This window comes from Meriones unguiculatus, chromosome 18, assembly GCF_030254825.1.
Source record: "Meriones unguiculatus strain TT.TT164.6M chromosome 18, Bangor_MerUng_6.1, whole genome shotgun sequence".
Classification (NCBI taxonomy): Eukaryota; Metazoa; Chordata; class Mammalia; order Rodentia; family Muridae; genus Meriones; species Meriones unguiculatus.
This window is the reverse complement of record NC_083365.1, coordinates 66,748,064-66,775,862: the sequence shown is the minus strand read 5'-3', so window position 1 is coordinate 66,775,862 and position 27,799 is coordinate 66,748,064. Positions and strand designations below refer to the sequence as shown.

General features: G+C 49.9%; 1 protein-coding gene across 4 annotated transcripts in view; it reads right to left on the bottom strand.

Moving 5' to 3' along the window:
• Sctr (secretin receptor) overlaps positions 1-27,164 on the bottom strand; it is a 52,662-nt gene extending 25,498 nt beyond the window's left edge. Inside the window, exons 1-5 of one of the 4 annotated variants that reach the window (XM_060371684.1) lie at positions 26,811-27,162; positions 12,844-12,961; positions 12,600-12,644; positions 4,883-4,990; positions 355-458 (exon numbers count right to left, since the gene is read on the bottom strand). In XM_060371684.1, the coding sequence (XP_060227667.1) occupies positions 355-458; positions 4,883-4,990; positions 12,600-12,644; positions 12,844-12,961; positions 26,811-26,903 (468 nt within the window). In that variant the 5' untranslated portion in view covers positions 26,904-27,162. Of the gene's footprint in view, positions 1-354; positions 459-4,882; positions 4,991-6,812; positions 6,887-12,599; positions 12,645-12,843; positions 12,962-26,810 lie in introns of those variants that run through there. The other 3 variants (XM_021661727.2, XM_060371685.1, XM_060371683.1) reach the window with 3 other exon arrangements.
• Between the last annotated feature and the right edge of the window lie 635 nt (positions 27,165-27,799).

Below are 27,799 nucleotides of genomic sequence, written 5' to 3'. Positions count from 1 at the left end.
AGTGACACATGTCTGGGAATGGCATGGCTAAAAAGAAAGAAAGGGAGGGAGAGAGAGAGAGAGAGAGAGAGAGAGAGAGAGAGAGAGAGAGAGAGAGTCAAGCACGACATGTCATCATGAGCTGATGAAGGACGGAGAGCTTTAACAGAACTAAGTTTGGCCTGGGTGTGGCTTGGCCAATCGAGCGCTGCTTTGCTAGCATGCACAGAGCCTTTGGTCGCATCCTCCACTCCTCATGAACTAGATGTGATGGAGCATGCCTATAATCCCGGCACTCAGGTCCTCTCTGGCTTCCCTGTCCTTTCTCCTCACCCCACATTCATCCGTCTCAGGTGGCACACGTAACAATCTCACCCGCTTCTCATTAGAAGAGACGTTCATGTTGAGCCCACAGGCCAGGTCAGGCCTGGGGAAAGTTTCTGACCAGCCATCCTGTGTGCAGTTCCGGAACAGAGACCCTGAGGGTGACAAGTGTACAGCACATGAGCAGTGAGGACTGGGCGATGGAATCATTACAGTAAAACTCTGGTAACATGAAAATATCAACATCTTTGTGTAGGTGGGCAAATTGAGGCATGCAGTGCTGATGTAACTTGCCCACATCAGATCTCAGTGAATGGAGAAAGGGGGTTGGACCGCAGGGCTCTTCATCATGTAAGGATGCCCTTTCTTGCTCCTAGTTCTGTTGACATAGGAGGGAGTCCTAGAGCGCCTGCATGGAAGGTGAGGGCTTGGCTTCTGTGGGTGAATCTTTAGGCTTCCACAGTTAGAACCCTGTTTCGAGGGTGCTCTTTGTCTGTCTGTCTTTATCTCATTCCCTGTCTCCCTCCCTCTCCCCCTTCTCTCCCTCTCTGTCTTTCTGTGTCACTATCTGTCTGTCTGTCTGTGTTTGTTTGTGTGTGTGTGTCTAGGTCAGAGGTCAACCTTGGGTCCCATTCCTCAAATACCATCCACCTTGGATTTAGAGACAGAGTCTCTCACTGGCTTGGAACTTGCCAACTAGACTAAGCCAACTGGTTACTGAGTCCCAGGCCCACCTGTCTCTGCCTCCCTCGTGCTGGCATTACTAGAGCATTTTACAGTTTTACATAGGTTCTGGGGATCAGACTCAGGTCTTCGTGCTTGACCACTGTGCCCTGCTCATCTCACCAGATGGAAACTACAGAGGTCACAGAGGCAAAGCCTGTCAGGCAGCTGCTCCCTGTGGAAGGAACTGGGTTGTATTCCTTTAGCTACAACGTTGAGGCTGTCTGTTGGGAGCAGCTGTGTGTGTCCCCCGTCCCTGCCTGGCAGGAAGCTGCAGGCTGACTCCTCTGACCACATGGGCAATGGTTTCCTGGAACCAAGAGTGTGGCCCAGAGCACTTGGGCATCAACCCTGGCTCACTGCACAGACAGTAACGAATGAGGTGAGTTCTTTTTGTAAGAACACGGTTGAGTTTCCCACTGCGTGGAGCACACTACAAGGGAAGAATGTCCCGCAGTGGGCACGCACGCATGTGCTTGTGTAGGTGTGGGATCTCACCAGGACCTCTTGAATTCTAGGCACACATTCTAACACCTGCCTACCCCTGTCAGCCACCTGACCTTTCAAAGCCAGGATCCAAAGACAAAGGGAGGGAGCCACTGGTCGGGAAGGCCGTCTGCAGCCTCCAGCAGTTGCTGTCCTGTTCTTAATGAACAACTGAATTTTCATTCTAGCCGCTGAGGGCCTATGTCCTTCACAGGCTGAGGGTGTCATCACCAAGTTCTGTGGATGAGAGCCCTATTCAGGGGCCCCGCAATAACCCCTGCTGGACCTGGCTTGCTCTCTCCTAGTGACCCCAGGGCCTGGGCCACTGTTTGTGGTTTGGGGTCCAACAGGCTCCACTGTGCTGGAGAAACACTGCCTGCTTTTCTCGGGCCAGGCACAATTCTAAACTTGTCCTGTACAGATTCTGGTCTCGTCCCACAGCTTGGTGAGGGGGCACTGGAAAACAGTGCAGACACGGAGGTTGTGCCATGACTGGCCCTCTTCCACCGGGCACACTCCCTGTGGCCCCACAGCGTCCAATAGTCTCAGGAGGCCTGAAACATTGGCCTAGAGTCAGCCAAATCATAGTTTTCTGCCCTGAGCTGTGTCCCAGTCTTTATGTGACTTTATGCCAATCACTCTCACCATAGCGAGGGTGAAGTGCCAGGCTGGTGCCAGCCAGAAGTGGCCTTCCCTCAAGAGGCAGGCCTGGGCAGGGTGTGGCCTCAGCATTCAAGGGAGAGGTGAGAGAGCTTTGGGATGAAGTCAGGGAGCGAGGTTGTGGGAGGAGAAAAAGTGACGGTCAGATGTGGACTAACTGGATAGAAACACCCAGAGCCAAAGGCTGTCAGCACAGGCTGAGATGGTAGAACCCTGTGGATCCAGCCCAGCACAGCTGCCTGCCTGTCTAGAGTCCTCCAGGTCCTCAGGGACCTAAGAGCATTCCCAAGATGCCTGACTGTTGGTTCCTGAACCTTTGACAAGGATAGGGTGTTGCAGCAAAAAGATGGGCTCTCTCCATACCTTCAGTTCCACTCATTTCCTCATTCCTAACACGACAGTGATTCCTTCAGAAGAGCTCTGGAAACGTAAGTTTTCATGTCTGTGTGTGTATGCATGTGCAGTTCAGGGGAGAGCCTGTCCAAAGCCCTCATTTGATTCTCAAGTCCAAAAATGTGTGTGTGTGTATGTGTGTGTGTGTGTGTGTGTGTGTGTGTGTGTGTGTGTGTGTGTATGTGTATACAGGGAGGCCAGAAGTTGATATGAAGTATCTTCCTCAACCATCCTTCACCAGCTTTTCCCTGAATGGTAGGGATCAAACTCAGACCCTCATGTTTATACAGCAAGCACTTTACAACCAAGCTGCCATCCAGCCTCCTCTTCTTTTTCTCTTTTTCTTTTTCTTTTTCTTTTTCTTTTGAGGCAGACTCTCTACATTGGCTCAGAAAGGCCTTAAACTTGGGATTCTCCTGCCTCAGTCTTAGAGAAGGCTAGGATTACAGGCCTGTGGTATCAGGTCCTTCTAAATACATTTTAGATGATAACTTTAAATTTTTCAGTGCTGTTTTAAGAATCAAAGGAATGTCTCTTGAAGGGACGTTCTAGGCCTGGCACGAGAACTATCCGAGGCAGAAAGCAGCCTGCAGCTTTTCCAGTCACTCAGATGCCTGTCTGGGCCAGCATGGAGACTGTTGTAGGAAAGGGCTACTTAGGAATTAACTCTAGAATGTATTTGCCTTCTTCAAAAGGAAGCTGTCCTGAACACTGGCTGGTGTCCATGAGCACTTCTCCCTGGGATTGGGGACATACTGGGAGGAGCCTTCCTCTCTGGAGGTCAGAGGGCAAGTGTCCAGTCAGATCAGAGACAAAACTGTTTTTTTTTTGGAGAACAGTTCTTGGTGACTAGCAGGCCCAGACAGTTCCTGGCCCGTGCTCTTGGGCCAGCTAGGTATGACCGAGTGAACTGGTCCTCCTACCAGAGCCAGGCCAGTGCCTAGAAGGCAGGGCCTCAAGGTAAACCTGCCCCGCAGTGACACCATGTGGCAGGCAGAAGGTGGCCGCAGAAGAAAGTGACCAGTCATTCAGAGGTCTTCGAGTTAATAGGTGGACAGAAGTTCAAACGTTTAATCGGGAGGAATGTGACCAGGCAGGCATTTTATCACCCTTGTGGCCACCGGCACTGGCTCTTCTTAGTCACAGTGCAAAAAGGTGGGTGTGGGGGCTCTAAGAAGGCTTTCTGGAGGGGATGGCTGTTAGAATAGAGGCCCAAAAGTCCTTTACAACAGGTACCTGGCCAGCCATGGACCGTACTGGACGTTGGGACCAGTATATTGCTCAAGCCAACCATGGCTGCAAGAATAGTCTGTCTAGTCCTGAGCTCCACAGACCCAAGTGCTGACATGGAGGGGTCCTACCAGGAGAAAAGACCTTTGGTAAAACTGAAGGTGCTAGCATGATGGAGAGAGGGGGGACTAGGGTGCAGATTTGGAGGTTAGCAAGGCAAGTATGAGAGGTGGAAGAGAAGGAACAAAAAAAAATGTTTAAAATTTACTTCCAGGGCTGGGGAGTAGCTGGGAGGGGAAAGAGCTTGCTGTGCAAATGTGAGTACCCAAGGTTGGATCCCAGCACCCCAAGCAAGCGCCTGCAATCCTCACAAACCACAGGTATGCTCAGGTAAGGCATCCCCCCGGGAACCAGCGAACCAGCGAACCAGGGAAGCATCCGGGTACCAGCGAGGCCCAGAATGATGGACACAGGATGTGAGTGTTCTAGAGGCAGCCTGTTTCAGAGGCTGGCACTGTAGGACTGTCTGAAGCAAGGTGGCTGGTTGCGGAGGGAACCGAAACATTGGAAGAAGGAGAGAGGGTTTCTAAACTGGGGTCATGAGGCACAGCTTAGCTGATGCTGCCTTTTTTCCCTCCTCTTCCTCTCCTCCTCCTCCACTCTCCCTTCTCCGCTTCCTCTTCCACCTCATCCTCTTCTTTCTCTTCCTCCTTTTTAAAATTACATTTACTTGTTTGGAAGCCTGTGTGGCGGTCAGAGAACAACTCGTGGGGGTCGGTTCTCTTCCTCCACCAGGTGGGTCGTGGGGATCAAGCTCAGGTCAACAGACTGGCAGCAAGCACCTTTAACATGCTGAGCCATCGCACTGGCCTCAGCCTTCTTCACACTTCCCTAAAGACTTTGTCTCCTGGTTCCTTCCTTGAGACCCTGAAATTTTCGTTCTCACACACCCATGAAAGGATTCTAGTCTCCAGAGTTCCCTTTATCATTTTCACACACTGGTAGCCCTCAGAGATTTCTGGCACCTGAGTCCTTATCCAGAAGCCGTTACAGCCTCTGGCCAGGGCTCTTTGTGGTGAGTGGTTACCATTTTTGCTCGTGAGCATCTGGAGGAACTTCGGACATGGCACTTCCACCGTCTGTGTGGGTGCTGAGGAGGGCCAGCAGCTCATGTTGTCCCAAAGCCCCTCACAGCCTGCAGAGAAGAGCAGCACTGGATTGGGATGGAGCCTGGACCAAGGCTGCCCACCACCCTTTAACCCCAGTTCCCATTATGTGCTGACACCTTGAATCCAACCTTTCCAGGGTTGGGGCATGGAGAATGCTAGGGTCTTGCTCATACTCTGTCTCTGAGGTGTTTCTCTAGATCCTGGCTGCCTGTAGTTTCCAATGTCTTTCAAAACAACACCATCAACCGGGGGCCAAGGGATGAACGTATTAGCCTCTGGGGAACATTTCCTAGTCAACTCATAACCCCAGGGTTTGGGTTGTGGCTCAGTTGGAAGAGCACTTGCCTAGCATGTGCAAGAGCACTGGGTTTGGTTCCCACACATAAGCTGGGTGTGGTAGCACATGCCTGTGATCCCAAGAGGGAGGAGGCAGGAGAATCAAAAATTCAATGTCATCCTCAACTACACAGTAAGTTTGAGGCCAACGGGGGCTACATAAAATTCTGTCTCAAGAAAATTAAACAAAACACAACAATGCCATCCAAGTCAGAGGCTTCCCTTTGTTTTTAGACTCTCACTATCCTTGTCTTGGACTATTGCCTGCCCCTGCCCTTCATTCTACCTCTAGACCTTCTCCCAGGCCCACTAGGTGCTAGCACTACTGACAGGCACAAACACACATCTGACTTACCTTCTCACCTCCCCAGACCTCAGACCTTTGTAACCTCTGCTGACCCAGTTCATCCTGGCCAGGCTCACCCCTTGTGGATTGTGGGCTCTCTCTCTCTCTCTCTCTCTCTCTCTCCCCCTCTCTCTCTCTCTCTCTCTCAATCCCTCTTTCTCTCTGACACACACACACACACACACACACACACACACACACCTCCTTGCCTCTTCATGATGGTCTCTGAGCCTTCCTGAGGTTAACCAGTGCCTCAGGACAGGTCAGAAGTTTGGAGATTATGAAACACCACCAAATAGATAGCGAGCCAGGCTGACAACATCCTGCCCTGTGTTTCCTGGCTGTGTCAACTCACTGTCTCCCCCGCCCCCCACCCCCGACCACCATCACCACCAAAGAAACCCTTACTCTTCTTCATGACGTATGCCTTATTTAAAGTGGGGGGTTGGTTGAATCAGATGCCTTGGGTTCCTCCCACAGACACCAAACCAGAGCCTGGCAGGGAGACATGGAACTGAGAAGTCGCAGGGGTATCAAGGACAAGTCCACACGCAAAAGGGACTGGTGTGGAAATCAAGGGTGCCAGCATTGGACCATCCACTAAGTCATTTGCCACATGTTGATACCCTCACTATGCCAGAACAATGGGAGGCCCGGGGCTCCAGCTGTGGACTGTCAGAGAGGCTTCTGCTCTTGGGGACCTCTGCCTGATGGACAATAGTGTTCTCTTTGGAAGCTCAATGACTGCCTCTGTCACTGTGTGCAGCAAGCTGGGGCCTTCTGGACCCTCAGATCAGGCAAGAAGGAATGATGCATGAATTCTCAAAGCATCTCTGGGCAGTTTATAAAAACACAGGTTTCTGGGTCTGGCCTCCCAATGGCTGAATAGAATCCTGTAGGCCAAAGCCCAGAGAGTTGTGTACTGGGCAGGTTTCCCATTGCTTCTGACAGGAATTAAGGCGTGAAGCCTCTGTGGTGGGTCAGGTTGCCATAGAGACTGTATTGAAAATGGATAAAGATGTCATGAGAACACCTAGCATGGTCGGAATGATGCTTGAACATTGCCTCCCCCTGCTTCTCTCTCTCTCTCTGGGTTTCATGTATCCCAGAACAGCCTTGAACTCACTATGTATCTCAGGCAGTCATTGAACTCCTGATCCTCTTACCTCCATCTCCTGAGTCCTGAGATTACAGATTGGCCCACTGTCCTAGTTCATTTCTGTTGTTATGACACAGTATTCTACCAAAAAGTAAGGGGAGAAAGGGTTTATTGTTTTATAGTTCTAGGTTAGAACACAGTGGCAGGAACGTGAAGCATTTAGTCACATTATATCCATGTCAAGAGCAGAGAGAAATGAATGATTGCAGGCTCGATTCCTTTATTGCTTGTTCTCAGCTCCATTTCTTTGCTTTTATACAGTCTGGAACCCCTGCCTAGGGGATGGTGCTGCCCACAGTGAGCTGGGTCTATTAACTCCATTAGGATAATCCCCCACAGACATGGCCACAGGCCAGTGTAAATACTCCCTCACTGAGACACTCCTCTCACATGACCTTAGGTTGAGTCAAGTTAACAACTGAAGCTAACCATCACAACCGTGGCGCCTGGTTTGTGAATGGCTGGGGATGGAATCCACGTATTCACGTGTATTCGGCTATCAACTGAGCTGCATCCCAGACCTGGTGGTCTTGTTATAAATAGAAATGTCCCCCGCTGGCTAATGTGCTCATCAGTTGGTCTCCAGCTGGTGGCACTGTTCTCAGAGGCTCTGGAAACTTTTGAGTGGGGCTGTCACTGAGGGCCAGCTCTTCCTTATGCTCTGCCTCCTGTTCACCTCATCCTTCTGACCATTCCGCCTCACCACAGGCCTAAAATCAGTAGGACCAAGGACTATAAAACAAGCCCTCAGAAACTGTGAGTAAAAATAAATCCCTCCTCTCTTAGGTTGTTGATGTCAGGGCAACAGGAAAACTAACTAATAATAGGGTCCCACGGGCCAGGAAAAGCATCTGCAGGACCAAAAACTAGATGCTGGTCATCTGGGGAACCCAGGAGATGAGCTCGGTGAGCCTGGGGGTGGGGGTGGGGGTGGAAAGCCCCGTGCATTTCTGTTTTGGCACAGCCACGGAGTGCCTGTTTGTCCCACTGTCCAACACGCCAGTCTTCCACCGGCCAGCCATGAGTGCTCCCTCCAGGTCTGAGAAAGGTTTTCCCAGGTGCTCCTGGGTCTGATGATTGATGTTTACTGTCAATCTGATGGGACCCAGAGTCACTTTGGAGAGAGATTTCTGGGCATGTCGGGGGGGTGCTTCTAGATTGAGTAACTGGGGTGGGAAGAGCCACCCCGAATGTGGGTAGCACCGTTTCATAGGCTGGGGTGAAAGAAAAGAGGAAGTGAGCCAAGCATGGACATCTATCTCTCTGCTGATTGTGGGTGCAACTGAGCAGCTGCCTTGAGCTCCTGATGCTGTGCCTGAGTCAGAACGACTGTACCCTCAAACTGTGAACCAATAGGCAGCCCCCTTTCTTAAGCTGATTTTGTCACAGCGATGAGAAGAGTATTAATGTAATGGGTGGGATTTGGTCCTGGGAGGATGCTTTCCAGAAAATGCTGCTGCTCTCTACTTCTGGCATTTGGAGTCCCAGGAGGCCATGGAGGGACCTGTGTTGCCCCCTTCCTTAAGCAGATATCTCCACGTGGCTACAGGACAGGGTCTCCTTACCTATTCAGTGGCTTTTCCAGTATTGGGGCAGGTAGCCACTTCCAGAGCCTATTAATCACCAGAGAAGCAGGACTCAGAGATGGCTGGGGCTGGCTAAGCCACCAGGGAACTAGCCAAAAGTTCCAGTCCGTGTGATTGATGACCTTGCCTGCCTGACCAGACAGAATGAGCTGTCAGGATGTCTGAGGGTCTTCGGGGGGTCATGTTGGGCAGGGTCCACAGAACAACCAAGCTAGAGCTGGCCGAGGCATGGTAAGGGTGCCAGCTGGCTCAGTGTCATGCTCTTCATGTCAGCCAGGCCCTGGGCTGGGGTCATGCCAGGCCTGAGCTATGAGTGACAGACATTCTGGAGCTGAATATCCCAACAGCCCAGGTGTCGCAGGGAGTCAACACCCCACGTTCAGAGGAAGAACAGAGGACCCCAGGGTTGGGGCTGAGTGACAAATGCAGGGAGACTGATGAAGCTGGAATCCCACGCAGCTGTCCATCTCCTCAGCAGTGATGGGCCACCCTGCCAGGCTGCCCCTCACATCAGCGGCACCAACTCCTGACCCCGCATTTACTAAACACCCAGTTCAGTTCTACCCTCTGGGCAAAGAAGGCTAAGAGCAGACCCATGGATTCCTGGCAGGTGAGGGTGTGCTCACATGGAGGCCTGAGCTTTTCGATGGTCCTTGTTTGGACTATTTTTATTTTACTGCTTATGTGGTCTTTAGAGAATTTAATATGTCTTCAAAAGATGAAGAAGTTTTGACAAGTGCTGGCATAGAGCTCTGTTGGAGAGTGCTTGCCAAGCACACAGCAAGTCCTGAGCTCCCTGAGTCCATCTCAGCACCACAGGACCTGGCATGATGGCACACATCTGTAATCTCAGCAATCAGGAAATGGAGGCAGGAGGATCAGAAGTTCAAGGTCATCTTCAACTACCTAGTAAGTTTGAGGCCAGCGTGGGCTAAATGAAACCCTGTTAAGAAAGAGAGAGAGAGAGAGAGAGAGAGAGAGAGAGAGAGAGAGAGAAAGAAAGAAAGAAAGAAAGAGAAAAGGAGTAAAGAAGAAGGGAATGGAGGGAGGTGGTGGGGAGAGACTGGGAGGAGAGGAGGGGGAAACTGCCAACAGAATGTAAAATAATTAATAAATAAAAGAGAGAGAGAGGGCAAGACTTAAGTGTCAGCTGCCCGAGGAGAGTGAAGCCAACATAAAAGCCACAGCTAGGAGAGAATGGTCCGCCACCACCTAGTGAAGGCTACGGGCTTCTCTAGACTTTGGGAAAGCCCTGAATCTGCTCCAGCCCAAGGCAGACCCAGCATCACGGGTGCCTGTGTGTTGCCTAGAGACAGCCCCAGAGGCCAGTCTAAGGTGAAGTGGAACTGGGAAAGGGGGGAAGACCAAGTTGAGAATCTTTAGCCCCTTCTCCCCCAAGCAGGGTACCTGGCTCACAGAGACCCAGTCCTCTGCCCGCTTTCCCTTCTTCCTGTGTTGGTCCACAGGGGCCATCCTCCATCTCTGGCGTATTTATAAATCAGCACAGATTATCTGCTGGTAACCTGGGACTATTTCTGGAGCACATGACAGAGGACTTGGAATACCCTTGCTGTGGGCCCCTGCACCTGCTGACGGAGCTCACCCAGGAGCCCACAGTTCCTCCTGGCCTGATACAAGTGGTTACATAATATGATCAATGCTAGAGGATTGTAAATCTTGACAGAAAAGCACAACAGTACAAAAAGTCCTGTGCCTCCTCACTCATGCTCAGCGGAGACCAACCAGCTGGAAGAGACAAGAAGAAAGCGGCTAGCATGCCCCGCTTGAAGGAAAAGGCAGGACTCCAAAGCCCAAGAGGTCTTGCTGGAGGTTACACAAGCCCTTCGTGACAAAGCTGGATGGATGCCCAGGCCTGTTATGACCACAGAACCTACTATACTCTGACCGCTATACTCTCCTTCTGGAACATTCTTTTTGTAGGGAGAACCAGAGACTTCTCCTAGCCCCTCTGAGAAGCTGATGGCTTCTGTAAACCACCTAATAAATATCACAGTGGAACAGTGGCTAGGGTCATGACCCCGAGACATTCCCACAGCATGGACTTGGTCACCTCACTCAATACTTATTTGTGGTAAGTATTTCAGGCTTGGTGACACTCCATGAGTGGCATTTCCTGTAATTTGTCTCTAGCTTTCAAACATTAACCTCTTACCTGAGAGAACCAGCAGCTTAACCATTAACCCCAGACCCCCAGCAGAGAGTTCCCTGACAGCTCCCAAGCACGTGAGCCAAGATGGAACCGTGGGAGGGACTGAGAACTTAGTTTTCTGGGAAACCACTGAGACGGCAGGGCAGGTGAGGTGCACACCTCAACCCCTCCTGGGTCAGAGCACATGACAACCTCCTGGTTCTAAGAACAACCCTGTGTCTCTCTCTCTCTCTCTCTCTCTCTCTCTCTCTCTCTCTCTCTCTCTCTCTGTGTATGTATTCCTGTGTTTTCAACATGTGGGTATTCAGAAGACAACCATCACGCTGTTTGTTGCGTTGAGTCATTGTCTCTCACTGGTCTGGAACTCACTGGCTAGTCCGGCTGTCCAGTGAGCCTAGGGATCTGTTTGTGCATGTCTCTCCATGCCCAGCACTGCATGCCATCATGCCTGGCTTTTAACATTTATCATGTATACAATGTTCTGCCTGCATGTACACCTGCATGCCGGAAGGGGGCATCAGATCTCATTATAGATGGTATGAGCCACCATGTGGTTGTTGGGAATTGAACTCAGGACCTTTGGAAGAGCAGCCAGTGCTCTTAACCTCTGAACCATCTCTCCAGTCCTCATGCTGGATTTTTAAAAGTGGGTTTTGAGCTCCAACTAAGGTCTTCATGCTTGCAAGGCAAACACTTAACTGACTGAGCCATCTCCCTAGCCCCAGGTTCTCTTCTTAATGATATACTCTTAGACAATAGTCTGCAAAGAGAGACATTAAAGAGGAGACTAGGACTACAATTAACAAATATAAAACTTCTAATGTTGCTTGATAGTAACAAGCATTTACTTATTGATTGGTTGACTGACCATGATCCTAGAGATTGAATGGATGGACCTGCCCATGGCAGGCAGGTGATCTATCGCTTGAGCAATGTTCCTAGCTCCAATGTTTAATATTTAAATTAAAATCTTTGCAAAGTACCTGCCTTTACCCACTTTATACCACTTATCATTATAATTCTAAGCAGACATGACTATCTCCATTTAGAGATTGGGGAACTGAAGCTTAAATAATTTGCTACAGTCACACAACCACTGAATGCCAGCTAGCACTCCAAAAGCAAGGATGCTGGGTTCATTGGGGGTGTCTTCTTTGGAAGCTGGAAGAGGAAGGGTGCTATATATAGCCATACTTGCTAGAATTCTCCCTGCAAGGGCCAGAGAGATGGCTCAGTAGTTAAGAGCACAGATTATCCTTGCAAAGGATCTAAGTTCCTGTCCCAGCATCCACACAGTGGCTCACAACCTTAAAACTTCAGTTCCAGGGGATCTAACGCTGTCTTCTGACCTCCCTGGGCACCAGAAATGCATGTGGTGCACAGAAAAAAAACTCATACACGTAGAATAAAATAAATAAATTTAAAAATAAAATGTAAAAGCCCTTATAGGGCTTGCAGAGAGGGGGCAGAAAAAGTGACAGCAACCAGGCATGTCTGCATCTAGTGCTGAATGGAATTTCTCAGCACAGTGCTCTCGTGCAGTCTGTTCTGAGATGCTTAGTCCACTCCGTCAGCACCAGGCGTGTTCTCCTGCCCCATCTTCAGCCGATCCTGTGACATACCCCCTCCCCCACACACCTTATTCCTCACCATGGGCCAAGAGTGCTGAGGAAAGGCCAATGGCCTTTTCTTTGGGGTGGGGGGGTGGCCCAATGAGTAACGTGCTTGCTCTACAAACACGAGGGCATGCTTCAGACCCCCAGAACCCACATAAAGCCAGGTGTAACGTCACACATCTGCACTCCCAGCATCCCTGTGGGAGGAAGATACAAGTCCGGGGGAGCTCTTGGGCCAGCTATCCTGGCATGGGTAACAACGTTGAGATCTGTCTGGAACAAGTAGGAAGGCAAGAACCAGTTGTCCTCTGACTTCTACACACATGCCCTATACACATACACACAGACATATATGTATCACATATACACCACACACACACACTCAGAGATTTGTAAACTAAAAGAAACAAAGAAAAACTCACCTTGGTTAGCAGTGTGTGCGGGAGCAGACGGCGAGAATGCACTGGCTGTTCCCAGAGAAAGGAGATAGGAAGATGCTGGCTTCTGAGTCCATGTAGACCATGTCCCCCATCCGGCAGCTGATTGAGCGGACAGAACTGGCCCCACCCTGCACAGCCCCCTTGGTCCTGAGGATGAGTTTCCCACCCCAACTGACTGGACAGGATCCACCCGCAGAGTGCACCTGGGCTGAGGGAGGCCTCCTACCTGACACTGTCTCCAGGCCCAGATCCCCTTTCTTCTCTCTGGAGAGTTCCTGCAGGCACTGGGCCTGTTCCTCCAGCAGCACTCGCCGCACATCACACAATCGGGGCAGAGATCCACCCTGCAGGTCGAAGAGCAGGGTCAGCGCTGCTGACAGAGCCTGCTTTCCTCAATGGAGGGCAGGTGTGCGGACAGGATGGTGGGGGAGGGGTGAACGTCAACTCCCACGCTGACCTCACCCCCACGCTGGCCTCACCCCCACGCTGGTCTCACCCCCTCGCTGGCCTCATCCCCACGCTTGTCCCACCCCCACGCTAGTTAGCTCCCGTTAGCTCCAGTGTTGACTGAGGATGACCTCATTACCACTAGAAAGACCCAACTCTCCACCTGGCCGCCTTAATACCACCACTCTGTAAAGGAGGAGGGATCTTTGCTTCTTCTGCATGGGGCCAGTCATCTCCACGGATACCAACCCTCTGCCTCACGGCCGGGGATGAGAGAGAAAGGAGAAGAGCACCTGAACCCCCACTCTCCTCTTTAAGGGTACACCTACAATGATCTCCCACTTGCTCCCCACTTAATAAATCAAAATAAATTTGTGTGTGTAATTCTAGCAAGCATACACAAAGTTGTGTGATTAAAAAGTCTATGGTGCCGACAAAAAAAAATTCAATAGTCTATAAACGCATAGCGATGCCTCGTTTCTTGGCCCTTGCTCAGCCTGTTCTCGGTGGACATTATCAAGCCAAAACTGCAGCTAAGACCCTCTAAAGACTAATGTTTGTTCCTCCCCAGAATTGGAGTGCCTACCCTGTAGCTTGCAAGGTCACAGCCCCCATGACTTTGTAAGCCTGCCCACTTTCCTGAATTATTCTGAAAAGCTCAGCTTTGCCTTTCCTTCTTTGCACTTTCGTTCTAAGCATGCTTTCTCTGGCCGTTGTGGCTCTTCACACTTTTTCCTAAGGTCTCCTCACCATCGTGTGGCTGCATAAGTGTTGGTGGCCAGCTCATTGTCGCGCCAGCTTACCTCAAATGACACCACATATTTTCCTTCTCTTGTCTCCATTCTCCTCCTCCAGGCAGCTGCTGAGATTTACAGCTTACTTACCTGGCCTGGAAGTTTTCTTTTAAACTCTAATAAAATTGACCTTGAGCTTCAAAAAATACATTTAAGGGACAGGGGTATGGCTCAGTTGAAAGCATTTTGTGTCGCTTGAATGAAGTCCCTGGTTAGGCCCTGGCACTGAGCGAACTAGGATTACAGGTATGTGCCTGTGATTCTATCACATGGGAGGCCGGGCCGGAAGACCAAGGTCTAAATGAGATCCTGGCCTTAAAAAAAGCAAATGGAAACAGAAAGCTCCAGTGCACCAGCCCGGGTGACCATAGCATTCTTGCCCAGCACACGGCACAGCACCACGCAGCTGACTGCCAGCACCCAACGTCATCAGAAAGGAGACCAAGTGTCTCTAGCAGGAGAAAGGATCCAAACGTAAAAGCCATGGCACAGCTTCTGCTGAATACTTGTCACCTTCCCACCGCTGTAAAGTCACAGGCGCAGACTGGCTGGAGTGTCCCACAATGTGTTTAATCTGGGTTAGGAAGCCTGAGCTTTTTCTGCAGCAACTGCTTGCTCACATGCCATGGGCCTTGACACAGGCTCCGGCTTCCCGGTTCCTCCCCAAACCAGTTGTCTCTCTGTCTGTTGTTCTAGTTTATTCTTGGTGTGTGTGTTAATGCTTGTGCATGTGTGCACAGGTGCACATGCCTGTGGGGAGAGGCCAGAGGTTGATCTCATCGGATCTTTATAAAATCTCTCTCCGTATTATGTTTTGAGACAGGGTCTCTCACTGAGCCTGGAGCTCACTATTTCAGCTAGTGTCGGGGTGGTTTTGTTTGTTAACTTGACGCAAGCTATAGTTACCAGAGAAAAGAGAACCACAATGGAAAACATGTGTCCATAGGACTGGCCTGGAGGCAAGCCACAGGGCATTCTCTTGACTGATGGTGAAGTGTCCCGCTCATTGTGGGTGATGCCACCCCTAGACTGGTGAGCCTGCGTGATACAGTGAGCCATAGGGAGCAAGAAGCGCCAGAAAGGGGCACTCCCCCGTGGCCTCTGCTTCCGTTCCTGCCTGGAGTTCCTGTTCTCACTTCTTCCGATGGTGGATTACAAGCTGTAAGATGAAATAAACCCTTTTCTCCTCAGGTTGCTTTGGTCGTGGTGCTTTTATCGCAGCAATAGCCAGCTTGTCTTCAGTGTTAGCAGGGAGATTCATCCATGCCTTTGGCATACTTATGGCCTTGAGCTGGGGAAGATGGCTCAGTACTTGCAAGCAGAGGACCTGCCTTCCATGCCCAAAATTCACATTAAAAAGAAAAAGGAGCTGGACATCATGGTCATGATATATTTTATACACGGATGAAATTCTCAAAGGTTAAAGGAAATTATTTTTTAAGGAGCCAGGCATGGAGAAGGGCACTTGTAATCCCACTGCTAGAGAGAGACGGAGACAGGAGGATGCCTGAGGCCCACTGCAAAGTTTCAGGCCACTGAGAGACCCTGTGTCAAAACAAAACAAGGACAAGGTGGACAGTGCCTGAGGATCAACCAGCACAGCCCTCTGCCTTCTACGTATGTACATGCACACAGGTGTGTGTGCACCAGCACATACATGCACCCGTGTACACAAACATGCATACATAGGCACATGCAGTGTTGATAATTCTTCATGAAATTTACAGGAGCAAAAGACACACGAAGATAAAAGAACTGCTGAAGTTTACAGAAAGAGAGTTTCTTTAAGCAGTTGAATCACACACGGAATTTCTATAAGCCCGCGTTCTTCCTCATTTCACTTGCACCTGACCTGAGAGTTTGAAAATGAAACTAGCCACACTCCCAAACTTTTGCCTGTTTCTCCCTCAGCAACTATTTTTTTTTAGCTCCTTCTAGTGGCTCACTTTCATTTTTACCTCCATATTTTTAATTTGCAAGTTTTCAACAGCAGTTTTCTCCCTCTTCCTCTCTCTCCTCCTCCCCCCTCCCCCACATCTCTATGTCTGCGTGTGCATTCATGCATGTTGCACATGGGTACATGTATATGTGTAGACCTGAGGATAGCCCTGCAAGCGCCAGGGCCTCAGATCTGTTCATCTTTGTTGTTTTGTTTTGTCTTGAGACAAGGTCTCTCCCTGGCCTGGCACTTGTCAAGAAGTCTAGGCTGGCTGGGCAGCAAGGTCACCACTATTTACCCATCTCTGCCTCTCATGCATGCCACTGTGCCCAGCTCTTTTCTTTTCATGTGGATTCTGTGCAATGAACTCATTTTTTAAATTACGAGTGTGTGTGTATTATCTACCCATGGAGATGCGCGTGGGTGCAGGTACCCACAGAGGCCGAAAGGGGGCGCCAGACGCCTGAGATGGGTGTTGAGGTGGTCATGGAGCTGCCTGAGTTTGTTTCTTAGAACCAAACTGCAGGAGTGCTTGCTCTTAACCCCATCTCCCCAGTGCCCCCTCCTCCTTCTCCCCTGCCCCATGTTCTTAAAACAACACTATTTTTTGGATCATTTGGATATCTCAAACTTCCTATTAAGGACATTAAAGATTTCGATGTTTTAATTTCTCCCTAGAAACATTTCTCATTCCCAGATTCCGTACACTCTGTTCATATCATTTTTAGTGAAAGCAATGCTCAATGTTTATAACGGCTTCTTTTGACAATGAAATATTGCTGGCTGTTGAAACAAGTCCCATAAGAGGATTATGTGTCCTTGGGCATTTTGTTTTTTCTGAAGTCAATAATTGCTGTGCTTTTTCACTCAGTTTCTATGTACCTGTGGGTGACTTTCCTTTCCTCCTTTTCATATTTTTCTAAAATTCCTGTTGCTTCCATCTTTTTTTCTTTCTTTTTTTCTCTTTCTTTCTTTTTTTTTTCTGAGACAGGGTTTCTCTGTGTAGTCTTGGCTGTCCTGGACTCCCTTTGCAAACCAGGCTGGCCTTGAACTCACAGAAATCCACCTGCCTCTGCTTCTGCCTCCCCAAGTGCTGGGATTACAGGTGTGTGTCACCATGCCTGGCTGCCTTTAATCTTTCTGAAATTTTTTTTAACCATTTTCTCTTTGTAGTCATTTTCATGAATATTATTATTCATGAATATTATCTGTGGAAGCTTTTTTTATCCATTTTGTTCTCTTGTAAGACAGGGTCTCAGATATACCAGGCTAGCCTTAAACTCACCGTGTAGCCAAGGATGACTTTGAACTTCTGATCCTCCTGCCTCCATACTTATCCACCCCATGACCAGTACTGGGAATACAGGCAACCCCCTCTGAGGCTTGAACCTGGAGTCTTATGCATGCTAGGCAAGCACTATAACAATTGAGCCACATCCCCAACTGAACATTTTGTTGTTTGTTTGTTTGAGACAGGGTTGGCTTTGTAGACCAGGCTGGCCTCGAACTCAGAGATCCACTTGCTCCCTCCACAAGTGCTGGGATTACAGGCATGCACCGCTGCATCCTGCTTACTTTTTTATTTTTTAATCTTACATATTTTAATCCAGTTTTGATATTGCCAAAATACCAAAACTGCGCTGTGCTGCTTTTCTTTTTTAAAATGTGTTTACTAACATGTATATACCGGCATGAACTGTGTGCACTGTGTGCATGAAGCGCCCTGGTAGGCAGGAAGAGGGCTCTGATCCTCTGGAGCTGGAGTTACAGGCAGTTGTTGGCCACCACGTGGACTTGTGTCCTCTGAAGAGCAGCACCCACTGTTAACCACTGAGCCAGCTCTCCAGCTCCAGTCATTCCCTCGTTAGAGAACTGGTACTGACTTGTCGTCTCTGTGAGGCTTCACACATCCGACAGTGTCTTTGTGGGGAATGACACCCTCTGTCTCAACATTCAGTTAAGGCTGGGCCTGCAATAGTACACAAGCTCCTATTTGCTGCTAAATGGTCCTCTGACACCTACCAGCTCTGCCTTTGGGATGTTCTCTAAATGGAAGACATGTTTTATGATATCTTCTTGACCTGAGAGGCCGTCTCTGTGTTTGTTGCCCTGTGACCCAAGCTCACTGATTGAGCCAGAGGAGAAGAAAATTACCCAGAGAGACAAGCTGTATGCTCCTGGATTCCTGGCCCTGCAGTGGGGCGTAATGTCACCCTACCATGCTCACCAAGCAGATGGATTTGAAGCTATGGGAGCCACTGCCTGCCCTTGAGAAAGCAATGGAAGAATTCATCCCAGCTTGCAGGTAGAGGGTAATGAAACAGACATCAACAGAAGAGAGGAAAGATGTTGAGTTCTATTGGCTATTGTGAGTTTCATTTTGGATTCTTGAATCTGAGAAGACAAAATAAAAGATGGCAGAACTTTAAAATCTGCTCAATTCTTGGAGGCATCTAAGAGGGGTTGGTTAATGAAATGTGCAAGTATGAGGGCCGGGGTTTGCATCCCAGCACACATGTAAAAAGTTGGCTATGGCAGTTTGTTGTTGTAATCCCAAGGCCAGTGAGGTGGAAACAAAAGATCAAAGAGAATCTCTGGGTCTTTCTTGGCAGCCAACCCAGCCAAATCTGCAAGGCCCAGGTCCCTGTCTTAAAAGATAAAGTGAGGGCTGTGGAGATGGCTCAGGAAATAAAGTGCTTGATCTGCAGCCATAAGGACCAGCAGAACCCACATAAATGTCTGGAAGGCACAGTGGCCTGCCGTAATGCCAGCACGCACCCATGAAGTAGAGACAAAGGCTCCCTGAGGAAGCTGCCTAGGTAAATTAGCTTAATTGTCAAGCACTGGGTTCAGTGAGTGACTCCCTCAGACCTGACAGGGCTGGAAAGATGGTTAGGCGATTAGAGGCACTTGCTGCTCTTGCAGAGGACTGGAGTCCAGTTCCCACTGTCTGTGTTGGGTGGCTAGCCATCACCTGTAACACCAGCTCCAGGAAGTCTAACGCCCTCTTTTGGTCTCCTCAGGAAACTGCACTCACACGCTCATGCTTCCATATAGCAATGCATGCATATGCAAAAGTAAACATTTTTTAGAAAGTGGAGCGTGATTGAGGAAAACACCCAACATCAACCCTAGGCCTCCACATGCACACACACAGTGTGATCTCACACACATAAGAACACACAGAAACATATGCATGCACACTACATACACATGCAAAGAAAAGAAACAAAAATAAGATCAAGAACTACTGAAGAAGGCCCTCCGTGTAGAACTCTGGGTTCCACAAGCACCACGCTTGCATATGTACACACCTACACACACACACACATTTAAATGCTGCAAGTGAAAAGACTCAACATTATCTTGCTCTTCACATTCTGCAATGCAGTCACTTGCCTGACAACTTGAGCATGTGAGGAAATGTTTTTGGTAGCAGAGCAACAACGTAGTTTATACAGTGAAAACCAAGAAGGACGCTCTCTGTCACTTGACAGTTCAGAACACCCCACATCCCCATCATGCATTGATTGGCATGTTTATGTGCCCGGCAGTCTGCTTCTCTCTGAGGACACAAGGGGAATGGAATATGACTTCCCCTCTTGGAGCTCGTGGTCTTTAGTGGACACAGAGAGGTCAGTGGCCAGAGCATGTGGTGGTAAGGGCTTTGAGGGAGGAGGTGCTGACTGGCCACAAGGGGGAAGACAAAGGGTCAGCAGGCAGTGCTCAGCCGGGGTGCTGAGGTGGGAGCAGTGTATTAAGAGTGAGGGGTGCCCACGGTGAAGCGCCTACAGCTGGGGAACCGAAACTTGAGTGAGTAGGCCATCTTAGTACAGAGAGGTGAGGTGAGTGGGTGGCTGGCAGGGCGGCTACAGAAGGCCACTTGGTGACATCAACAAAGCAAGGGGACAATGACCGCCTGCTGGAAGATCCTGAGGCTGAGACGATGCAGCATGAGGAAGCACACAGAGGCAGACAGGAGGCAGGAACTCAGGGGCGACAGAAGCCAAGGGGGCAGAGAGTCGGGACAGAGCCCTCAGCCGCACAGGCCTGTGGGAAGCTGCATTCCTGGGCCCATCTGCCCAGGTCAGCAGGGTAGGTGCTCCCTGACCCCATGACCCCATTCCTGTGTCCTTTCTGTTTCTCAGATAACAGGATGCTATGACTTGAATGTGTCACCAAAGGTTCTTGTGCTGGAAACTCAATTCAATTCCCAACACACACACACACACACACACACACACACACACACACACACGCTCACGTGAAAGCCAAAAGGCATCCTTGGGTATCAAGCTCAGGAATACTGTCGACCTCCTTTGAGACAAGATCTCTCACTGGCATGAAGCTCCCTAGTTAAGCTAGACTGTGGGGCCAGCAAGTCCCAGGGATTCTCCTGTCTCCGTCTCTCTAGTGCTGAGATTATAATCAGGAACCGACCACCACGCTCAGTGCCTTGACATGGGGCATAGGGATGGATCTTGGGTTCTCATGGGTGCCAGGCAAGCATTTACTGACTAAGCCATCTCATCCTGAGCACAAAACACATGATTTTAAAAGATGTTTTTTGGAAACATCTAGCCAATGTGGCTAAATAAGCCAGTAAGCCTGATTCTGTGGGTGTCCAGCAGGAGCCAGGCTGCAAGATAGAGGGAAAGACATGAGTCCAAGAATCTGGCCACCAGGGGGCAGAGGAGGGCCTGTGGAAGGAAGGGTCCAGAGAGCTGTTTCCCTAGTCCTCCTGGGACTGGGCAAGCGGGGCAACTAATGAGAGAGAAACACTCAGCGTGAACTCACTTCTGCCTGGGATCTGAAGAAAGCAGACCCAGAGAAGTGGGGCTGGGACAGACCTCAGTGGTTGGTCATGAAAGATTTTGTCACCTGGGAAAGGAAGTTCCTGACGTGTGGGATGGTACTATAGTTTGGATCTGGAATGTTCCCCAAAGGTCCGTGTGTTAGAAGCTGAAGGCTGCTACTGGGAAGGTTGTAGAACCCTTAGAAGGCCGGAACTAGTAAGAGACAGGTCGGTGTCTTAGTTTTGTTTTTGCTGCTGTAACAAAATGCCCTGACAAAAGCAAATGAAGGGAGAAAGGGTTCTTGTAGTTCACAGTTCCACAATATGGTCCATCACGGCAGCGAAGTCGTGTCAGCAGAAGCCTGAGAGAGCTGGTTGCTTTACACTTGCAGTCAGAGGAAAGCAGCAATGAACGCATGCACACTAGCATGCTGCTCCTTTCTCCAGGCTTTATGATCAGAGTCCCTACCCTGAGAAGGGTGACAGCCTCCATGGCGTTCCTCCTCGATGAATATGATCTAAATAATCCCCCAGAGAGGTGCCCACCGGCCAACCCCAACTAGACAACCCTTCAGTGACAGTGACACCCTTCAGGTGATTCAAAACTACCACCACACCGGTGTGCCTTTGAAGGGGATCATGGGCCCCAGCCCCTTCCTGCCTTCATTCAGATTCTTTTTGGTTAGGAAACATAAAGATTTGCTCCACTATGAACTTCCATTATGATGCTGGGCCTCACCACAGGCCAATTCACCATAGGCTGAATCTCTACAACTGTGAGCCAAATAAACCTTTTTCTCCGTAAGTTGATCATCCCTTATATGCGCATCCCTTTCAATGACAAAAGCTGAGCAACACAGAAAGGCAAGGTTTAGGGACTGGGCATGACAAGAAGGGAGTGGCCCCTCCTCAAATAGTGCCGTGGACTGAATGTTTATGTCACCCCAAATGTATACTCTGAGGCCCTCACACCCAGGTGTGGCTGTATTTGGAGACAGAGACCTTGAGAATATAATGAATACTGGTAAGGCAGTAAGGGTAGTGGCTGGACCTTAAAAGATCCATGTTCTTGTAAGAGGAGCCAATATCCACCCAGCATACTCCCTGAAAGGCCGAGTGAGAACAGAGCAGCTACCTAGAAGCCAAAAAGCAAACCCTCACTAGATACACACCTGCCAGATGTTGATCTACACTTCAGCTCCAGAACTAGGAAAAGGAAGCCTTTGTTGTTTATGCTGGCCAGTCTGTGGTGTGTATGTGCGTGTGTGTGTGTGTGTGTGTGTGTGTGTGTGTGTGTGTGCACATGCCAGAGGTCAACCTGATGTATTATTATGCTTCATATGTAGCCCACCTTTGGTTTTTGCTTGTTTGTTTTATTTTTCCTTTATTTCTTTTTGTTTTGTTGTTTTGTTTTGAGACATGGTCCTTCACCATCCTGGAACTTACCAAGTAGGCTGGCTATCCAGAGAGCCCCAAAGATCTGCTAGTCTCCACCTTTGCAGAGCTGAGATTATAAAAAGCATGAGCCATTATATCTAACATCGTTAAACATGGGGATCAAACATAGGTCCTTGTGCCTGTGAGGCAAGCGTTTGACCAACAGAGCCACCTCCCCAGTCCCCCGTGTATGGGTTTTGTGAGGACAGCCTGGCTGAGCAAAATGATTAGGAAGGAAAGATGCAGAGAGTTAACTGTAGACACATCTATCAGAGGAAGCAAGAGGAAGTCTCCAGGTAGTCTTGACGCTCTGGAAATGACAGGCAAGTCTATCAGCTGGAAATGAGAGTATGATTCAGGAGACCAGGAATTCAAGTAGACAGGTCACATGACAGTGCCTCTGAGAGCTGTGGGTGAGGGGAGCAGCAGGGAGGGCTCTAGATAAAGTTCTTGGGGTTAATGAGCTTATGGGTCCAGGTTCTGATCCTAACAGGCTCATGTTCCTATAAGGGACAGGATGGTCTGGGCTGCAGGCACAACTGACCAGGTCTGCGCATTCCCATTAGAGTTCATCTGTCAGAGTGATCTGTGGAAGCAGCTGCCCCAGGATAGTCTTATTTTTCAGGTCCACACAATGCTGAGCGGCCTTCTATTTACTGTAAGCAAGTATAGGCAGATAGGATCTGAGTGTTGTGGGTTCACCTTGGGTACCCCAGAGTTTGATTAAGGTCAGCATCCTTAACAGCAGAGAGACTGGGGCCCAGTGGAGAGAGAGAGACTGGAAGGGACCACCACAATGACTAATACTGAAAAGTCATTCTGGGCCTCTCGGACAAGTAGCGGTGCTGGGAAGGTGGCTAGGCTTCTGGTTTTTTTTTGAGCTAGAAAGTTGGAGAGTTTCTGTTTCAGAGTCATCAACTAGAAAGAGGGAGGGGCAAGAATGAGAAAATGACAAGCAGGGCGGTGAAGACAAAGAATGCATTCTCTGCAGAGCCTTTGATCTGGTTTGGAAATGGGATTTTATTGGGCATAGTTATGTATTAGTTAGTTCTCCACGGTTATAAAGCACCAGGGAAAATCAGCTAAAGAGGAAAGGTTCATTTTGACTTAGAGTTCCATTTGGGCCCTTGGCAGCAGAGTCTATGATGGTGAGAGCATATGGTGGAGGACACTGCTCACTCCAGGGTAGCCAGGAAACAGAGCCAGGGTCATGGCATCCTCTCACGTCCTCCCATTAGGCTCTGCCTCCCAAGTCTGACTATCTCTGGACCGTTCTATGAACCGGACACCAAGCTTTCAACACACGGGCCTTTGGAGAGTATACCAAATCTAAACTACAGGGCTGGCAAGACGACTCAGTGGGTGAAGTGACTGCATTCTCAGTACAACAACCTGAGTTCGGTTCCCAAGAAGCCTCCTTAAAAAGCCAGGCATGGTGGCAGCAAATACTGGGAAGTAGAGACAGCCGGCTCTGGGGTTTTCAAGGCCGCTCAGCTCAGCCAAACCACTGAGTTCCAAATCCCAGTGAGAGACCCTGTCTCAAAGAAAAACAAGATGGGCAAGGTCCCTCAGAATGACACTGAAGGCTGACCTCTGGCCTCCACACACGTGAGACAAAAATGCTAACAGCTAACAGCCTGTTTCCATCATTGGAGTCAGAGTCTCTACCATCAATTGTGCCTCAAATCCAATCCGCAACAGCCACCTATTTTTAGTGCTGTTGATATAACTTCTCAGAAACATGACAGCCCTTAAGGCAGGAGTTGTCCCACAGGGACAGTTTCCCTCCTTGTATTCGTAGAGCATTTGACAATGTCTGCTGATATTTTCTGCTGTCACGGCCTTGCAGGGATAGTCATAGCCCCTAATATGGAGGGGCCAGAGATGTCGACAGGGCTTATGCGATGTTCAGAACTGCTATATCTGGCCCACATGTCAACAGGATCACAGTTGACCCAGGGGTGCATGAAACCCCAGGTTCCAATTCCCTGCCGAGCACAAGCTTGGCATGGTGGCACACACCTGTACTTAGTAGGTAGAGGCTGGGGGTCAGAGGTTCAAGATCATTTTTAGTTACTCTGGGCTACGTGAGACCTGTCCCCAAAAAACTGTGTGTGAAGAAACCCTGTTTGAATCATGTGGTAGGAAGATTGCAAGAGCCAGAAGTTATAGAGGACTGCCGTAAGAGTGTTTTCAGACACGCCGGGGCAGGTGCACACACAAAGTCAGGGCAGTCGTGGTTGCCTGAACAAATCAAGCCAGTCAACACATCCCCATGCATGGGGGAAGGACTTACAGACTCCACCTCTAGCTGAGGCGCTATTGGCAGTTCATCACTGATATGGGGATGAGGGTCAGTTTTCTTCACAGATGTGGATCCTGGTAGGTTCCCCATGCTGTAGTGGACTGTCTCATACACCCATGAGTGTATGAGCAGCATAAATTATACTCAGTGAGTTATTGGTAAAGGAGAGACAGACAGACAGATATGAACCTGGGACTTGGGAGGAAGTGGGAATGGATCTGGGAGGAGTTAGGTGAATAAGTGGGAAGTAAATATGATCAAAAAGTATTACAATAAAAACAAGAGAACCAGTATAGAGAGCATAATTATTTTTTAAAAGCTTTGTATGTGTATGAGCATTGTGCCAGCATGTATGTCTGTGTGCCCTGTGCATGCCTGGTAACTCTCAGTGTGGCAAGTTGACATTAAAACCAGCCATAATAACCAGTGCTAGAGAAGTGGAGACAGGAGCATCCAGGGGGATCGCTGACCAGCCAGCCTGGCCCACTTGGTGAGTCCCAGGTCAGCAAGAGGCCCTGCCTCAAAAGGCAAGGTGGATGGCAGAAGCTGCCGTCTGGCCTCCACATCCACACCCAGACTCACACACACACAAAGACACTCTCCTATGAGGGCTGTAACCATTTCATTCACTCACCACCGTTCACTGAACACATACCTACTGAGCTTCCTCCTATATGGGGCAGGTCCTAGGGAGAAAACTGAACAAGACAAGTTTCTGTGCTCACGCCACAGCATGTGTCTGGTGGGACAGGTGTGTGTGGGGAGAGCAGCTCTGACTGTCCCAGGTGAAAGCCCTCCTGAGCTACATGGAGTGCGGCAGTAGAGCAGATGGTGGGGGATGGTCGCCTTGAGCATTCACTGTTTTTCAGTTTCCACTTGCAAAGGACCCTTCTGACACCTCCCCTCTAGGAAAGGGCGAGGAACAAGCACTTCAGCCTCAGTGGTCTCTTTAGAAGAGGCCTATGACATTCTTCTACACAAAGGAAAGGAAGAAATTTTCTTTATTATCCTTGAATTTCAAGATCCAGCGTCTGACCACCCAGAGTCAAACGAGCAAAATGGAAAAGTTGCAGAAGCTGGGAAACAGTCCAAACAGTCCAATTCCACCCTCATTTATTAAAGGCGTTTTCTGCCACAAACCCCAAGAGATAGAATCAGAGGTCTGGATAAGAGGCCCACAGGAAGCCTTTTCTTAGACATACTCACAGTGCATATGTGTATGTAAATGACATGCAAATACCAGGGACACAGGGACAGAACAAACCTCTGGCTGGCCAGACCCCTCCTCCCAAAGTTAAGAATCTAGAGATCTGGGCTCCAGGCCCAGCCCTGCGCCTAACATGCTGATCTCAAGTAAGTCCCCTCTGAGGCCTTTGATCGTCTGCAAAATGAGGGACTTAGGACTAAACACAAGCAGGGTCTATGGTGCGGTGAAGACTTGAACCAAGCAAAGACTCAGTTTCCCCATCTGTTTACTCCTGAGGTAACCTGGAGCATCCCTTTGAGACAAAATTGTGAACTGGGGTTTGATCCTTCAGCCCCTGACACAGCGCAGAAATGCTTTAGGAAACAGGAAGCAAAGTTTTTGACCCAGATGGGAACCTCAGGTTTCTTAGAACTCAGACCTGGTGGGGGAGCACTTTGCAGAGCTCCTCGGGAGAGGTAACCCTGGAGTCCAACCCGGGCAGCCTTGACCTTCTCCCCAGTTCTTTCCATCCTGCCAGGCTCACTGCAGCCTGTCTCTCATTCAGATATCCCAGGGGAAGCCGCCCAAAGTTCCCAGGAGTTTCTATGGGAAAGAAACACAAACCACCACCCGCCTGGCCTCTCTCTCTCCTCCAGCATTCTTCCTCTCCTGCCCTGAGTTTGTTGCGAATTGCTGCTTCCAGGAACCTGCAGGAGCAGGCTTTAGAAAGCCAGCTCCCTCCAGGCGGGCGAGGACCGAAAACGGTCCCACCACAGATGCAGAAACTCCCCTCACAGCTCTCCGAAGTTTCCCATCTGCAACCCGGAGCGCGCGTGTGAAAACGTCAAGGCGCCAGCCAGCCTGAGCAATGTAGTTCTGTCGTCTGACATTAAGCCTCCCCCGCGCCCTTTCTGAGCCTTGATCTCCTTGCTTGTAAAGCTCAAGTGACCAGGGTCTCAAAGGGAAACGAGCGGGGTTTGATTAAACAACTAGAGGGCAAATGTCTAGGACACGACGTTGCTGGGGCAGCCTCAGAACTGCCTCCTGGAAAGCGAGCTCCGCTGCGGGAAGGGATGAGTGAAGGCAAGGAAACCGAGTTTAGATCCTCCTCACAGAGCTCAAGAAGTTTTTCCCTCCGGAGATGGGGATTCCGACGGAGTGGACGCTAGTATCGGTGAGGGAGGGGAAACCGGCTGCTCCCCGTAACTCCTAGGACGGGATAGAGGACCGCGGGCTGGCCAGTCGGGTCCACGTCTGGGGGACGCGATGGGGAGGGGGCGCGTTACTCACGGTGTACGCTGCGCTAGCGAGCAGCAGCAGCCGCAGCAGAAGCGGGGACCGTGGCCCCCCTGGCGACAGCCCGGGTCTTGTGGTGCCAGGCATGCTCCTCCGACTCTTGCGTTCTGACCTCTCCGGAGTTAGGTGTCTATCTCGGTGTCCCTCTCAGAGTCCTGCGCGGCATCCAGGACCCTGGGCGACCCCCAAGCCCAGAGTAACCATGGCTGGACCTACCCAATCCGACTGGATCCACAGTCAGGCTAGGTAGGGACTCTGCTCCCTGAAGGAGGTGGCAAGCGTGCTAACCTGCAGTGCCTATTGATAAGGACTGGACTGCTCGCGACTCCACCCGCTGGGAATAGCAGGGGGGTGCGGCACGGCACAGAGCTGGCAGGGAGGAGAGCGGGGAGGGGGGAGGACCCCAGCCACCCGCCCGGAGCCTGCTGCAACCTCCGTCTGTCCCCTCCAATCCAGAAAGTACTCTCTCTGGAGGATCTAAGTCATGTTCCTTGAGCAAAGACAAGGCAGACAACAACTTTTTTTTTTTAATCCTCTATTGAGACAGAGTCTCACTATATAATCCAAGTTGGCTTTAACCTCACAAACCTCCTGCCTCAGTTTCCCTAGTGCTGGGATTACAGATGTGGGCTCCCACTCTGGTCCAGGGCACCCCTAATAATCAGCTAACGCTTCCCAGGCTGATGTTTAAACAAACAGAATTAAGTCAATGTCCACCGCGTCCTACAGGACAGCGTAAAGTGGTGTAAACGCTCTTGTTCTTCAGCTTTCACTGCTGCAACAAATAAACAGCTGATCCACTCAGAGAGAGGAAAGGGCTGCTTTGCTCAGAGTCTGGAGGGCTTCAGCCTGTGACTGACTGGCTCCCAGCTTTGCGCCTGCTCGAAAGCAACCCATCATGCTCAGGGTTGCAAGTGCATGGTGGAGCTAATGTCCTGCTCAGGGAGTCCTGGGGACAAAGAGAAAGAGGTCAGGGTCCAATA